Source organism: Hemiscyllium ocellatum, chromosome 6, assembly GCF_020745735.1.
Source record: "Hemiscyllium ocellatum isolate sHemOce1 chromosome 6, sHemOce1.pat.X.cur, whole genome shotgun sequence".
NCBI classification, from domain to species: Eukaryota; Metazoa; Chordata; class Chondrichthyes; order Orectolobiformes; family Hemiscylliidae; genus Hemiscyllium; species Hemiscyllium ocellatum.
In genome coordinates, this window is record NC_083406.1 from 62,520,726 (window position 1) to 62,536,290 (window position 15,565).

At 41.2% G+C, this 15,565-nt stretch overlaps 1 protein-coding gene across 1 annotated transcript in view; it reads right to left on the reverse strand.

The window, feature by feature from the left end:
- Positions 1 to 14,450, reverse strand: part of ddias (DNA damage-induced apoptosis suppressor) — a 36,215-nt gene extending 21,765 nt beyond the window's left edge. Inside the window, exons 1-2 of the mRNA XM_060826610.1 lie at positions 14,330 to 14,450; positions 422 to 542 (exon numbers count right to left, since the gene is read on the reverse strand). Of these exons, the coding sequence (XP_060682593.1) occupies positions 422 to 534 (113 nt within the window). The 5' untranslated portion in view covers positions 535 to 542; positions 14,330 to 14,450. The remainder of the gene's footprint in view (positions 1 to 421; positions 543 to 14,329) is intronic.
- Positions 14,451 to 15,565: the final 1,115 nt, after the last annotated feature.

A 15,565-nucleotide genomic window follows, 5' to 3' on the forward strand; every position in this document is an offset into this window, starting at 1 on the left:
GGACAGCTTTTGAAACAGAAGATAAATTTGCAAGTCTTTCTGGATTCTCCGTGATACCACACAATACTGTATACAAAGGAATAATTATGCAATGAGTTGATTGTCAAGTTGCTTTTTTCATAACTGATAAACATGGGATTAATCCTAGAACTGCCCCATATAGGAATTGCTCAAACTCAATTTGATTACCAAGATCACAAATTTCTTATAGGAAAAATACATCCCCACAGTTATCCTGTCGATGTTTTCAACTCAAATTAACCAGATCATAAAACATCCTCATAACCTCTAAATGCTATGAGGCTTCAGTAAAATCTATAGAGTGAAAAGGTAAATTTATTTTAAACAGAGATATACGTAGAAGAAAAATAGACAAGTATTTACTTTGATCTGAATATATATTGTCATCTCAACTTCATACCTCCCAAGATTTAAAAGCAGCCGGGATCCACATTCATAACAAGCTGGATACAGAAAACAAGTATCATGAAGACATAATATTGAAGCAACAATGAACGATCTCTTCATATTCATGTGGTTCCCTAAGAAAAAGCATACAGTACAAAAACATATAGTTAATCTTTCTTTTTTATTAAGTTAAAAATTTGAAATTCTTCAGTTAAAATGTTCTAATAGGGAACAATAACAATATTTGTCATGGTCAAATGATGATAGACTGATATTGATTTGGATTTGACTTCAGAACAAAGCCTCGGTCATGGATTACACAATTACAAACCTCAAAAGGCCAATGTTGTTTTCCTGTAAAATTGAATGCAAGCTGCAGAATGAACTACAGAAAGACCATTGGATGTGCAGTCCATTTGAAACTATACCTTTTTCCCTAAACGATGAATTTTGTAAATAAGTCCTATGAAATGCAATTATGACACAATGGAACAAAGTACAAGTAAAACTGCAGTTCAATTATAAGTAATGTCTCAAAAGCAAAGAGGTTCTTCTGCAGCTGTACAGGGCCCTGGTGAGACCACACCTGGAGTACTGTGCGCAGTTTTGGTCTCCAAATTTGAGGAAAGATATTCTGGCTATTGAGGGAGTGCAGCATAGATTCATGAGGTCAATTCCTGGAATGGCGGGACTACCTTACACTGAAAGACTGGGGCGACTGGCTTGTATACCCTTGAGTTTAGAAGACTGAGAGGGGATCTGATTGAGACATATAAGATTATTAAAGGATTGGACACTCTGGAGACAGGAAACATGTTTCTGCTGATGGGTGAGTCCCTAACCAGAGGACACAGCTGAAAAATACAGGGTAGACCATTTAGGACAGAGATGAGGAGAAACGTCTTCACCCAGAGAGTGGTGGCTGTGTGGAATGCTCTTCCCCAGAAGGCAGTGGAGGCCCAGTCTCTGGATTCACTTAAGTGTTGGATAGGGCTCTCAAGGATAATGGAATCAAGGGTTATGGAGAAAAGGCTGGAACAGGATACTGATTAAGGATGATGGTGCAGGTTCAAAGGACAGAATGGCCTACTCCTGCACCTATTGTCTACAAAGCATTTCACAATTGGCAAAGAATCGATAGTCACAGGTGAGCTGCTGGAAGACTGGAGGTTAGCTAACGTGGTGCCACTGTTTAGGAAAGGTGATAAGGACAAGCCAGGGAATTATAGACCAGTGAGCCTGATGTCGCTGGTGGACATGTTGTTGGAGGGAATCCTGAGGGACAGGATGTACATGCATTTGGAAAGACAAGGACTGATTAGAGATAGTCAACATGGCTTTGAGAGTGGGAAATCATGTCTCACAAACTTGATTGAGTTTTTTGAAGTAACAAAGAGGATTGATGAGGGCAGAACGGTAGACATGATCTATATGGACTTCAGAAAGACGTTCAACAAGATTCTCCATGGGAGACTGGTTAGATTTCATGGAATACAGGGAGAACTAACCATTTGGATACAGAACTGGCTCAAAGGTAGAAGACAGAGGGTGGTGGTGGAGGGTTGTTTTTCAGACTGGAGGCCTGTGACCAGTGGAGTGCCACAAGGATCGGTGCTGGGTCCACTACTTTTCAACATTTATATAAATGATTTGGATGTGAGCATAAGAGGTACAGTTAGTAAGTTTGCAGATGACACCAAAATTCGAGGTGTAGTGACAGCAAAGAAGGTTACCTCAGATTACAACAGGATCTTGATCAGATGGGCCAATGGACTGAGAAATGGCAGATGGAGTTCAATTTAGATAAATGTGAGGTGCTGCATTTTGGGAAAGCAAACCTTAGCAGGACTCATACACTTAATGGTAAGGTCCTCGGAGTGTTGCTGAACAAAGAGCCCTGTGAATGCAGGGTCATAGCTCTTTGAAAGTGGAGTTGCAGGTAGATAGGATAGTGAAGAAGACGTTTGGTATGTTTTCCTTTATTGGTCAGAGTATTGAGTACAGGACATTGGTTAGGCCACTTTTGGAATATTGCATGCAATTCTAGTATGCTTCCTATCGGAAGGATGTTGTGAAACTTGAAAGAGTTCAGAAAAGATTTACAAGGATGTTGCCAGGGTTGGAGGATTTGAGCTATAGGGAGAGATTGAATCAGTTAGGGCTGTTTTCCCTGGAGCATCGAAGGCTTATCGAGGTTTTTAAAATCACGAAGGACATGGATAGGATAAATAGACAAAGTCTTTTCCTGGGGTCAGGGAGTCCAGAACTAAAGGGCTGAGGTTTAGGGTGAGAGGCGAAAGATATAAAACAGAGCTAAGAGGCAACTTTTTCATGCAGAGGGTGGTACGTGTATGGAATGAGCTGCCAGAGGAAGTGGTGGAGGCTGGTATAATTGCACCATTTAAAAGGCATTTGGATTTGTATATGAATAGGAAGGGTTTGGAGGGATATGGGCCAGGTGCTAGCAGATAGGACTAGATTGGGTTGGGATATCTGGTCTAAGTCTTACATACCGACCAAAGAGTCTGTTTCTGTACATCTCTATGACTAAGTGTTTCAGAAGTGCAGTCACACTGTCTTATAAGCAAATATTGTTGCCAATTTTCAATCTACAAAGTCTCACAAACAGTAATGAATTAATTAATATTCAACTCAGTTACTGACAGCATCTTCTGGGATCTTTTTGCAGCAGAGAGCAGCGGGAGCTGGCGGAAGTGCAAGAGACCCCGGGGGAAGTACCTGTCAGGAACAGGCTGAATCTCTTGGAAACCGTAGAGATAGACGTCGCTGCCAGTCCGAGAGGCGGTCAGGTCTGCCAATCAGAAATTGGCGTGGAGGCAGAGCCGAGGAGTCAGACATCACACAGAGCCGTGGTAATAGGGAACTCCATAGTGAGAGGAACTGAAAGGGATTTCTGCAGCAACAAGCAGGATTTGAGGATGGTGTGTTGCCTTTCTGGTGCCAGGATTAAGGGCATCGCAGACAGAGTGCAGGAAATCCTCAAGGGCGAAGGTGAAGAGCCAGATGTGGTGGTGCATGTCGGCACAAATGACATTGGGAAGAAGAGGAGGAACATACTACAACGGGAATTCAGAGAACTCGGAAGAAGGCTGAAAAGCAGGACATCCAGGGTGGTTATCTCCGGTTTGCTTCCAGTTCCTCGGAGAGGACAAGAACAGGGAGAGAATGGACTTGAATGTGTGGCTGGGGAACTGATGCAGGAAGCAAGGATTTAAATTCTTGGATCACTGGGGTATGTTTAGCAGTAAGGATAAATTATACAAGAGGGATGGGTTGCACCTTAATAGGTGGGGGACCAGCATTCTGGCAGGTAGGTTTGCCACTGCAACATGGCTGTGTTTAAACTAGATAATGAGGGGGGGGGAGGGGATAAACTGGAGGTTTAAGAAGGAAGTTAAAGAGAAAGTTAGAACAAGAGAAGTCAAGAAAGACAACGGAATCAATGGAACAGAAAACTCAAAAAAGGATCATGCCGTAAGGTCAAGTGAAATAGGGATTGATAGGAAGGGTGAGGGGAGTAATACATTAAAAATATTATATTTCTAATGCTTCGTGCATTCGTATAAGGTGGATGAGCTTGAGGCTCATTTGGAAATTGGCAGTTACAATGTTGTGGGAATAACTGAGATGTGGCTTCAAGTGGACAGGGCCTGGGAAATGAATATTCAAGGCTAACATGCTATCATAAGGACAGACTGACTGGCAGAGGGAGTGGGTTGGCCCTGTTAGTAAGGAATGATATTCAGTCCCTAGCGCAGGGGGACCTAGAATCAGGGGATGTAGAGTCAGTATGGATAGAGCTGAGAAATTCTAAGGGTAGAACGACCCTAATGGGAGTTATCTACAGGCCCCCAAACAGTAGCCTGGATGTAGTGTGTAAGTTGAATAAGGAGCTAAAACTGGCTTGTCGCAAAGAAATTGCTACAGTTGTTATGAGGGATTTCAATATGCAGGTAAACTGGGAGAATCAGGATGGTACTAGACCCCAAGAAAGGGAGTTTGTGGAGTGCCTCCGAGATAGATTCTTAGAACAGCTTGTGCTGGAGCCTACCAGGGAGAAAGCAATTCTGGATCTGGTGTTATGCAACGAACCAGATTTGATCATGGGACTTCGAAGTAAAGGAGCCATTAGGAGGTAGTGACCACAATACAATAAGCTTTAATCTGCAGTTTGAAAGGGAGAGGGTAGAATCGGAAGTGACAATATATCAGTTGAACAAGGGGAACTATGGAGCTATGAGGGAGGAGCTGGCTAAAGTTCAAATGGTGCAATACCTTAGCAGGAATGGCAGTGGAACAACAATGGCAGGTATTTCTGGGTATAATGCAGCAGGTGCAGGATCAGTTCATTCCAAAAAGGAAGAAAGATCCTAAGGGGAGGCAGGGGTGGCCATGGCTGACGAGGGAAGTTAAAGGACCATATAAAAGACAAAAGGGAAAAAGTATAACATAGCAAAGATGAGCGGGAAATTGGAGGACTGGGAAGCTTTTAAAGAGGAAGAGGAAAGGATAACTAAAAAGGAAATACGCAAAGAAAAAATAAGGTATGAAGGCAAACTGGCCAAAAATATAAAGGAGGATAGTAAAGGCTTTTTTAAGTATGTGAAAAGAAAAAAAAATGGTTAAGACTAAAATCGGGCCCTTGAAGACAGAAATGGGTGAATTTACTACGAGGAACAAAGAAATAGCAGAAGACTTGAATTGCTACTTTAGATCTGTCTTCACTGGGGAAGACACGAGCAATCTCCCAGATATAATAATGACTGAAGGACCTGAACTGAAGGGAATTTATATTAGGCAGGAGAGACTGTTAGGTCTGAAGGCTGAAAAGTTTCCAGGACCTGATGGTCTGCATCCCAGGGACTGAAGGAGGTGACTCTAGAAATCATGGATGTATTGGTGATCATTTTCCAACGTCCTATAGATTCAGGATCAGTTCCTGCAGATTGGAGGGTGGTTAATGTTGTCCCACCTTTTAAGAAAAGAGGGAGAGAGAACACAGAGAATTATAGACCAGTCAGTCTGACTGGGAAAAATGCTGGAGTCAATTATAAAGGACGAAATTACAACACATCTGGATAGCAGTAACAGGATAGGTCAGAGTCAGCATGGATTTATGAAGGGGAAATCATGCTTGACTAATCTTCTGGAACTTTTTGAGGATGTAACTCTGAAGATGGACAAGGGAGATCCAGTGGATGCATATACCTGGACTTTCAGAAAGCCTTTGAGGTTAGTAAGCAAAATTAGGGCACATGGTATTAGGGGCAAAATGCCTACTTGGATTGAAAAGTGGTTGGCTGACAGGAAACAAAGAGTAGTGATAAATGGCTCCCTTTTGGAATGGCAGGCGGTGACCAGTGGTGTGCCGCAGGGATCAGTGCTGGGACCGCAGCTCTTTACAATGTACATTAATGATATAGATGAAGGTATTAAAAGTAACATTAGCAAATTTGCTGATGACACAAAGCTGGGTGGCAGGGTGAAATGTGAGGAGGATGTTTGGAGAATACAGAGTGACCTGGACAGGCTAAGTGAGTGGACGGATGCATGGCAGATGCAGTTTAATGTGGATAAATGTGTGGTTATCCACTTTGGTGGCAAGAACAGGAAGGCAGATTACTACCTAAATGGAGTCAAGTTAGGTAAACGGGTAGTACAATGAGATCTAGGTGTTCTTGTACGTCAGTCAATGAAAGCATGCATGCAGGTACAGCAGGCAGTGAAGAAAGCTAATAGCATGCTGGCCTTCATAACAAGAGGAATTGAGTATAGAAGCAAAGAGGTCCTTCTGCAGCTGTACAGGCCCTGGTGAGACCGCATCTGGAATATTGTGCGCAGTTTTAGTCTCCAAATTTGAGGGAAGACATTCTGGTTATTGAGGGAGTTCATGAGGTCAATTCCTAGAATGGTGGTACTATCTTAATGCTGAAAGGCTGGAGCGACTGGGCTTGTATATGCTTGAGTTTAGAAGGCTGAGAGGGGATCCAATTGAGACATACAAGATTATTAAAGGATTGGACACTCTGGAGGCAGGAAGCATGTTTCCGCTGATGGGTGAGTCCCGAACCAGAGGGCACAGTTTAAAAATAAGGGGTAGGCCACTTACAACGGAGTTGAGGAGAAACTTCTTCACCCAGAGAGTGGTGGGTGTATGGAATGCTCTGCCCCAGAAGGCTGTGAAGGCCAAGTCTCTGGATACTTTCAAGAAAGAGTTGGATAGAGCTCTGAAGGATAGTGAAATCAAGGGTTATGGGGATAAGGCAGGAACAGGATACTGATTGAGGATGATCAGCCATGATCATAATAAATGGTGGTGCTGGCTTAAAGGGCAGAATGGCTACTCCTGCACCTATTGTCTACGCGCGCACACGTACACAGACAGAACTGGAAACTCAGAAGTTGCTATCATTGATTCTGCACTTCTCCATGGGCTGCTTTTGGCTGAAGTTCTCCAAGATGCAATTAATTAATTCTCCCAAACACTAATTATAAATCACTGACTGTAAGGACTAATTCATTTTACAAAAGCCATTGTTTTTGGTCTCTGCACCAAACTCTGTTCCCTAGTGACTGACTCCTCCTCTTACCCTGAGAACAGTGAGTGTAAGTCAGATTGTTCACAACCTTGATGTAATGTTTATTTTCAAGTTGAACTGCCAACCTTATATTTGTGCCAGCACTAAGACTGCTTATCCCTACCTCTAATGTCACCTGACTTTGCCAAACGTGGGTTGCCTAGTGTTGAATTCATCATCTATCCATATTGACAAGAGAAATGTACTTCTGAATGGTGTCTCACATTCTGCACTCTGTAAAATTAAGGTCATCCAAATCTGATGCTGGTGTCTTAACTTTGCAGCAAGTCCCATTCCCCCCTCACTCCTGTACTCCCTGACTGACATTGGCTTCCAGTCAAATAATATCCTGACTTTAAAAGTCTCATTCAAGATTTCAAATCCTCATATGGCCTCACCCCTCCCTAAATCTTGTAGTCGTCTCCAGACCCACAATTGAGACCTCTATGCCTCTCTAACTTGCTTACCTCCTTCATACATTCCTTAAAAGTTCTTTCATTGACTACCTTTGGTTAATTGACACAATAGGGGTGTTAGATGGTGACTACCTTGCAACACCCACCATCAAAGTAATTCACCCAATTATGCATTAATCAGTTTTAGAGATGACAATTTCTTTACCTATAGACCTTGACAATGGCTTTCTGGGTCACCCGGCTAATCAGAGGCTGGCAGTTTCTGGATCCAAAAGGCAGCCAGTTTAGACCTACTCCTTAGTGATACAACAACAATCCTTTTATTTCTTCTTTTAGTGGGGCAAGGGAAATGGCTTTCAGTGACCATCCTCCTCACCTCCATCTAAGCTTCTGATTATCTCATGATTGGGGCAACTGGAGACCCTATCAAATCCAGCAGGCAGGTCACCTTGGTTTCCTAATTGAGACACCTTTCTCATCTGTTAGAAAGACAGGTAATTGGATAGGTGGCAAGTTGAGAGCTTTAAGGGGCTATTAATTAACTTAGTTACTGGCTGGTTGAGAAGGACCTTCTAATCAAGAAGGTTGGTGAGGTGGCAAGGAGGGTTAGAGTATTTCACCAGGAGCAACCCATCTAATTAGTTTCTTTCTTTCCAAGCAGGAGAAAATTCAGCTGATCTGATAATCCTCAATTCCAATTTCATGTCTTTTCCCAATAACCCTTGATTCCCTTACTTATTAGCCTTAAATCTCAGCCTTAAATATAGCTAATAACCCAGTCACAACAACCTTGGCAATAAACAATTCCATCAATTCACTGTCTTTTGACAGAACAAATACTTCTTCATCTGGGTTTTAAATCTCTTATTCTCAGATGGTGCCTTCTGGTGCTAGACTCTCCCAGTTCTCATTCCGTGTCACAGAATTGTTATAGCACAGAAGGAAGCCATTCACGCCTCTGTGCCTACATCAACTCTTCAAACGAGCATATGAGCATCATTATCTAATACCAGTCTCCTGCTTTTTGCCCCACACCCTCACATGTTATTTCTAACCAAAAAAAATCATCCAAAGTTCTCCTGAGTGTCTCAACTAAACCTGCCTCCGTTGCATTCCCAGGCATGCATCCTACACTACCCTTGCTTCTTTTGCACGTTAATTTAAATTTATGCCCTCTTGTTCTTGTATTTTTATGATTGGGAACAGTTCCCCCCTACTCCATGCAGCCAGCTCATGATTTTGAAAACCTCTATTAAATCTTCTCTCAGCCTTCTTCTTGCCAAGGAGAACAGTTTCAACTTTCTCAATCTACCTCATAATTGAAGTTTCTATTTCATGAAGCCCTTCTTGTAAACCATTTCTGCCCACTAATGCATTCATATATTTCCTATAATGTGGTGCAAAACCTTTACAAAATACTCCAGCTGAGGTCTAATAAGTGTCCTATAGAAGCTCAATATCACGTCCTTGCTCTTGTTATTCTATGTTCTCTCCACCTATCATAGTCATATAGCATGGAAACCCCCTTCAGTTCAAACAGTCCATGGCAACCAAATCCCCAAATTAAACTAGGCCCATATTACTCCAAACCTTTCCTATTCATGTACTTATTTAAATGTCTTCTAAACATTGCAAATGTAGCTGCATTCACCACTTCGTCCAGCAGTCCATTCTGCACACGAACCACTCTGTGTAAAAACAGTGTCCCTCATGCCATTCTTAAATCTTTCTCCTCTCACCTTAAAAATATGCCTCCTAGTTTTGAACTCTCCCACTTTAGGGAAAAGACCTTTGCTATTCACCTTACCTATGGCCCTCGTGACTTTATTAAAACCCATCAACCTCCCACGGTCCAATGAAAGAAGTTCCAGCCGATCTTTAGAGCTCTCATGCTCCAATCCCAGCAACATTCTGGTAAACCTTTTCAGAACCCTCTACAGTTCAATAATTTCCTTCCTAAAATGGACAACCAGAACTGCACACGGTACTCCAGAAGAGGCCTCACCAATATCCAGTACAACTTCAAATTTTGGTCCCAACTCTTACACTCCAAGGCCTGAGCAATGAAGGCAAGCATGCTAAATGCCATCTGAACCACCCTGTCTACCTATGACACAAATTTCAAAGAATTATGTACCTAATCCCTTAGGTCTCTGCTCTACAACACTACCCAGGACCCTACCACTAATTATTTAAGTTCTACCCTTATCTGTTTTTACCAAATTACAATACCTCACATTTATTCAAATTAAACTCCACCTGCCACTCTTCAGCCCATTGATCCAATATAATCAAGATCTCTTTGTAATCTTAGAAAACTCTCTTCACTGTATCGCCAATTTTGGTGTCAATTGCAAACTTCTTAATTATACCTCCTATATTCTCATCCAAATCATTTATATAAATTATAAACAAAATTGGGTCTAGTACTGATCTTTGCGGAATATCATTGTTTTTGGACTGGAGGCCTATGAACAATCCGTCCATCACCACCCTCTGTCTTCTACTGTAAAGCCAATTCTGTATCCAACTGGCAAGTTCACCCTGAATTCCATGTGATCTAATATTACTCATCAGTATACCATGTAGAACCTTATCAAAGGCTTTACTAATGTCCAGGTAAACAACATCTACCGCTCTGCCTTCAATCAATCTGTTTGGTTACTTTGTCAAAAAATACGATTTCCCTTGCACAAAACCATGCTATCTCAAACCATTCCTTCCCCCCTCCAAATGAAAGCAAATCCTATCTTTCAGAATCACTTCCAACAGCTAACCTATAACCGATGTCAGACTCTCACGTCTACAGTTCCCAGGCTTCTTTCTAAATTAAAGGCACAACATTAGCCACTCTCCAGTCCTCTGGCACCTCACCTGTGGTTATAGATACAAATATTTTTGCTAGAAACCTGTAATTTCTTCCCTAATTTCCTACTTGATCACATCCTGGAGATTTATCCACCTTTGCATTTTCAAAGTCCTCCAACACTTCCATTTCTGTAACGTGAACGATTTTCAAAATATATATATTTATTTCTCGGTCTCCACCAACATCTATTTCTTTCTCCACAGTAAAAACTGGGATGAAATATTCATTTAATATCTCTCTCAGTTTCTGCTGTTCAACACAAAGCTGATTTTGTTGATCTTTAACGGGCCCTACTCCATCTCTAGTTGCTCTTTTGCACTTCATGTACTTGTATAATCTCTTTGGATTATCCTTTACCTTATCTGCCAAGGCTATTTCATATCTCCTTTTTGCCTTCTTAATTTCCCTCTTACAAATGCCCCTACTGTTGAAAAGATTCATTTGATCCCAATTGTCTCTATCTCATACATGATTATTTTTTATTCTCGACTGGAACCTCAATATCTATATTCATCCATCATTCCTTAATCTTATTCACCTTACCTTTCACTCCAACAGGAATATAATGCTTCTAAAATCTCATCATCACACTTTTTAAAGCCTCTTACTTGTCAGTCATCCTTTTACTTGCGAAAGGTCTACTCCAATCAATTTTTGAAAGCTCCTACGTCATACTATTAAAATTTGCCTTACTTTAATTAAGAACTTTAACTTTGACGGAGGGCTTATCCTTTTTCATAATTATTTTAAAACTAATAGAATTAGGATCACTTGTCCCACGTGTTCCTCTACTAACACGTCAGTCACTTGATCTGTCTTATTTCCCAAAAGAAGAAGGTCAAGTTTTGCTCCTTTGCTAGTTGGAACATATATACATTGATAAAGAAAATTTTCTTGAATACATTAAACAAATCCTTCACCATCCAAAATTTAACATTATGATTGGGGCCACTAATGCTCAGAAAATCAAAATCCTCTACTCTTACAACCCTGCTGTATTAGAGGTCCAGCTATTCACAATATATATCAATAATTTGAATGTGGTGACCAAATGTGTCATCTACAAATTTGTAGATATTACAAAGAAAAGTAGGAACATACATTGTGAGGAAGATGTAATGCAGCTTCAAGAAGATTTAGACAGGAAAAGTATGTGGGCAAAATAATGGTAGATGGAATATAATGTGAAAAATGTTAAGGTTATCCAATTTGGTAGGAGGAACAGATATGGAGTATTTCTTACATGGTGAGAGGTTGCAAGTGCAGATGCAAAAAGGGATCTAGGTGTCCTCATCAATAAGTCACTTTCGTAAACATGCAACAAGCTATTAGGAACAGTAATTGAACGTTAGCCTTTATTGCAAGAGGATTCAAGTGCAATTTGCTTCAATTGTATGGAAGCTTGGTTTGACGATGCCTGGAGTAGTGTTTGCAATTTTGTTCATTTTAGTTTAGGAAAAATATTATTACCTTAGGGGGAGTATATGCAAGGCTCATCAGATGAGTTTACAGGAAGAAGGGAGCATCTTACAATAGGGGCTTTAGGCGAACTAGGCCTGTATTTCCTGGAACTTTAAAGGATAAAAGGCAATCTCATTGAAACCTACAACATACTTAAAAGGGATAGACATGGTAGGTGCAGGTAAGTTGTTTCCCATGGTTGGTGAGTCTAGAACTTGAGGACACAATTTCAAATAAAGAACTGTCACTTAGGACTAAGATGAAAATTTATTTACTCAGAGTTGTGAACCTTTGGAATTCTCTACCCCAGAGGGCTGTGGAAGCTCAGTCTTTGAGTGTGTATAAGGTAGAAATTGACAGGTTTCCAATTACCAAAGAGGTAAAAGGGTTATGGGGATAGTGTGGCTAAAAGGCATTGAAGTATTCAATCATTCATGATTGTATTAAATGATGGAGCAGGCTCGATTATCTGAATAGCTACTCCTGATCCAATGTTATGAGGGCTATTTCAAAGTACACATGATCAGTGAAATCTTGCGGATTTGAATTGGAAAGGCATAAATGAAACAAAGTTGAGTGGGTATTGCTCAGTAAGCCTAATTTAATCACGAAATTGACGACATATTGTGCAAGGCCTTTAGGATCCTTGAGTAACCTTGTAATGTCACAGAGCTACTCCACACTGGGGGTGTCATGAGCACAATGTAGGTAGAGTTAGTTAGGATGTGTGAGAGAGAGCTTGTGGGAAGTACATGTAGAGAACAATCTTTCAATAATATAGCACAAAGTTTAATGTCTGGTATTAATCGGAGTGCTTCAGTGGCATATATGCTGAGGCAAAGGTGAACTTGAACAACATGTCACAGATTAATGGAGATGGCACAAATATATAGCGACAACACACAAAATAGGAGCAATAGTAGGCCATTCAGCCCCTTAATCCTGTAACATCAATCAACAAGATCATGACCGACTTTGGCTTTTAAAAATGCCTCTACTAGTTCTGGGCTCATGCAGTAAAGGAAGCATCCTTTCCACATTCACCTTGTTAAGACAACTTAGAATCTTAATCAAGTCATCCTGCACTCTTCTAAACTCTGCAAACAAGTCCAGCATGTCAAGCTTATCCCTGTAAATGAACTCACTTATTTCAGATATTAACCATGTAAATAAAACAAAGAAATCCAGATTCTGGAAATATGAAACAAAACTAAAAATTGCTGGAGGAATCATGCAGTTCTGGCACCATCTGTGGAGAGAAAAGAGTTAATGTTTTGACCCTTCTTCAGAACTGATACCATCTGGGAAAATGTGTTTTTGAGGGAGAGAGAGAGAGATAGAGATAGAGATAGACAGACAGATAGAGACAGAGACAGAACAGCAAGGAAGGTTACCTCAATTTACAGCGGGCTCTTGATCAGATGGCGTTTAATTTAGCTCAATATGAAGTGCTGCATTTGGAAATGCAAATCAGGGCATGACTTATACACTTAAGGTCCTGGGGAGTGTTGCTGAACAAAGAGAGTTTGGAGGGCAGGTTCATTGTTACTTGAAAGTGGAGTCTTATGAAGATAGAATAGTGAAGAAAGCGTTTAGTATACTTTCCTTTATGGCCCGAGCATTCAGTATAGGAGTTGGGAGATCATGTTGCAGCTGTAGAGGATATTGGTAAGGCCATTTTTGGAATATTGTGTGCAATTCCGGTATCCCTCCTATAGGAAGTATGTTGTGAAACTTGGATGGGTTCAGAAAAGTTTTACAAGGATGTTATCAGGATTGGAGGGTTTGAGCCATTGGGAGAGGCTGAATAAACTGGGGCTATTTTCCCTGGAGTGTCAGAGGCCGAGGGTGACCTTATTGAGGCGTATAAAATGATGAGGGGCATGGATAGGGTATATAGGCAAGGCCTTTTCCTGGGTTGGGTGGGAGTCCAGATTAGAGGGCATAGGTTTAGGACGAGAGGAGAAAGTTTTAAAAGTTTTTCATGCAAAGGGTGGAGCATGTACGGAATGAGCTGACAGAGGAAGTGGGAGGCTGAGACAATTACAACATTTAAAAGGCATCTGGATGGATATATCAATTGGAAGAGTTTAGAGGGATATTGGTCAAGTGCTGGCAAATGGGACTAGATTAACTTAGGATATCTGGTTGGTATTGATGAGTTGAACTGATGGGTCTGTCTCCGTGCTGTATATCTCTATGACTAGGTCAGCTCCAATGTACTTAATTTATTCCTTAAATGAGGAGACGAAAACTTAAGCTCATTTGGGGTGAAATGTAATACCACGACTGTTAATAGTCTGGTTTGACTCCAGTTTCCAAAGAAAGGAACGGAGTTAGCAGCAAAGCCAAAAGAAAATGTCTTTCGTCTTTCCGGTATTTATTTGGAGGATTTCTGCTCATCCCGTACGCAATATCAAATAAGTAATTAGATAATTTAGAGAATGAAGGGATCAACCAGAACTGTAGAACTAAAAACTCTCCATTGTGCGATGGTCTTCACCCAAAACAGACCATGGAACATTTAAGAACACAATGACAGATTAACGGACGCTCAACGATTCCTGTAGAATTACCTGGTTTAAGATAAATGTTACATTGTCGGGTATGGTTGTACGTCCAACATAAAGAGTTTGTGTATATCAACACCGACTGGCACTCTCGGTGGATGACTCTTAAACATCACTGGGTTTTAGATTTTGTTTTCTGAAATTCCCGCCGGAAGTATCCAACCAATGAGATTTTCTTCTGTCCGTCACTTTTCAGGTTCCGGGTGGCTCGGCTCCGGCGCCGTCGGTCCGGACAGATTCCGTTCCGGGTCTCGGAGTTTGAATTGTCAAAGGTTCCGAATCGGAGTCACAAACTGAGTCATGAAGAAATATTTATGGCAACTGGTGGGTCAGTGTGAATCAGACATGGGTTGGTACCATAATGATGATAAAACAAAATAAAGAACTGCGGGTGCTGGCAATTTAAAAAAAACATAGTTAATGTTGGATAAACTCAGAATTAGTGTTTTGAGTCCAGTAATACTTAAGAACCACGTCAAATGCTACCAGGTATAAGGTATAGGGTTAAAATTGTGCAGACTACGGGAACAGATGTTGCTTCTGCAAAAGCTTACATTATAAAATTAGGCTGTGCCTGCCAATACTAAACAGTGAGAAGCAAAAACAGGTAGAATTATCTATGACTAATAGGGCAGAGCAACTGTGTAGCGGGATGTACCAGTAACAGGAGAATAGTGTGCCAGTCGCAGGAGGGATGTGGCCAATGGATGGAATTTAGTTTGGCAGGATGGTCGCACGAAGACAGCAAACTATGCCAGTCACATATAAGGAATGAGATAAATAAGAGTAAGGGGTGACATGCTTCGAGTAATGGGAGAAGTAAACAGAGGCAGAGAGAAGCTAGACAGGTGGAGTGAAGCTAGAGCTTGTGATAAGCTATGCGCTACAGCAAAAGTAACAGATGAGGTGAAAGGGGAGGACCGAGAGATGCAGCTGAACAGCATAAATCAGATGTAACCCTTAGATCGGGGTGCTTACTTGTTAGGCATCCGTTCTTGCAAGTACGCCTCAATAAGATTCGTTGTTTCAGAATTTGACTCGGACTGAAATTTATTAACATGTGAGTTTTGTTTCTCACAATTTGGGGGCTTGTCCAGGATGTCCGTCATCACCAGTGGGGTAGGCACTGTCGATGGCTGGGAAGACAGGTCCCGTTCCTTTTAGAACGGTCATGTGTTCCTCGCCGGTGGGTTTCTCTTTCTGGTTGACTGATTGAGATCGATGAGAATCTATCTGAACCAG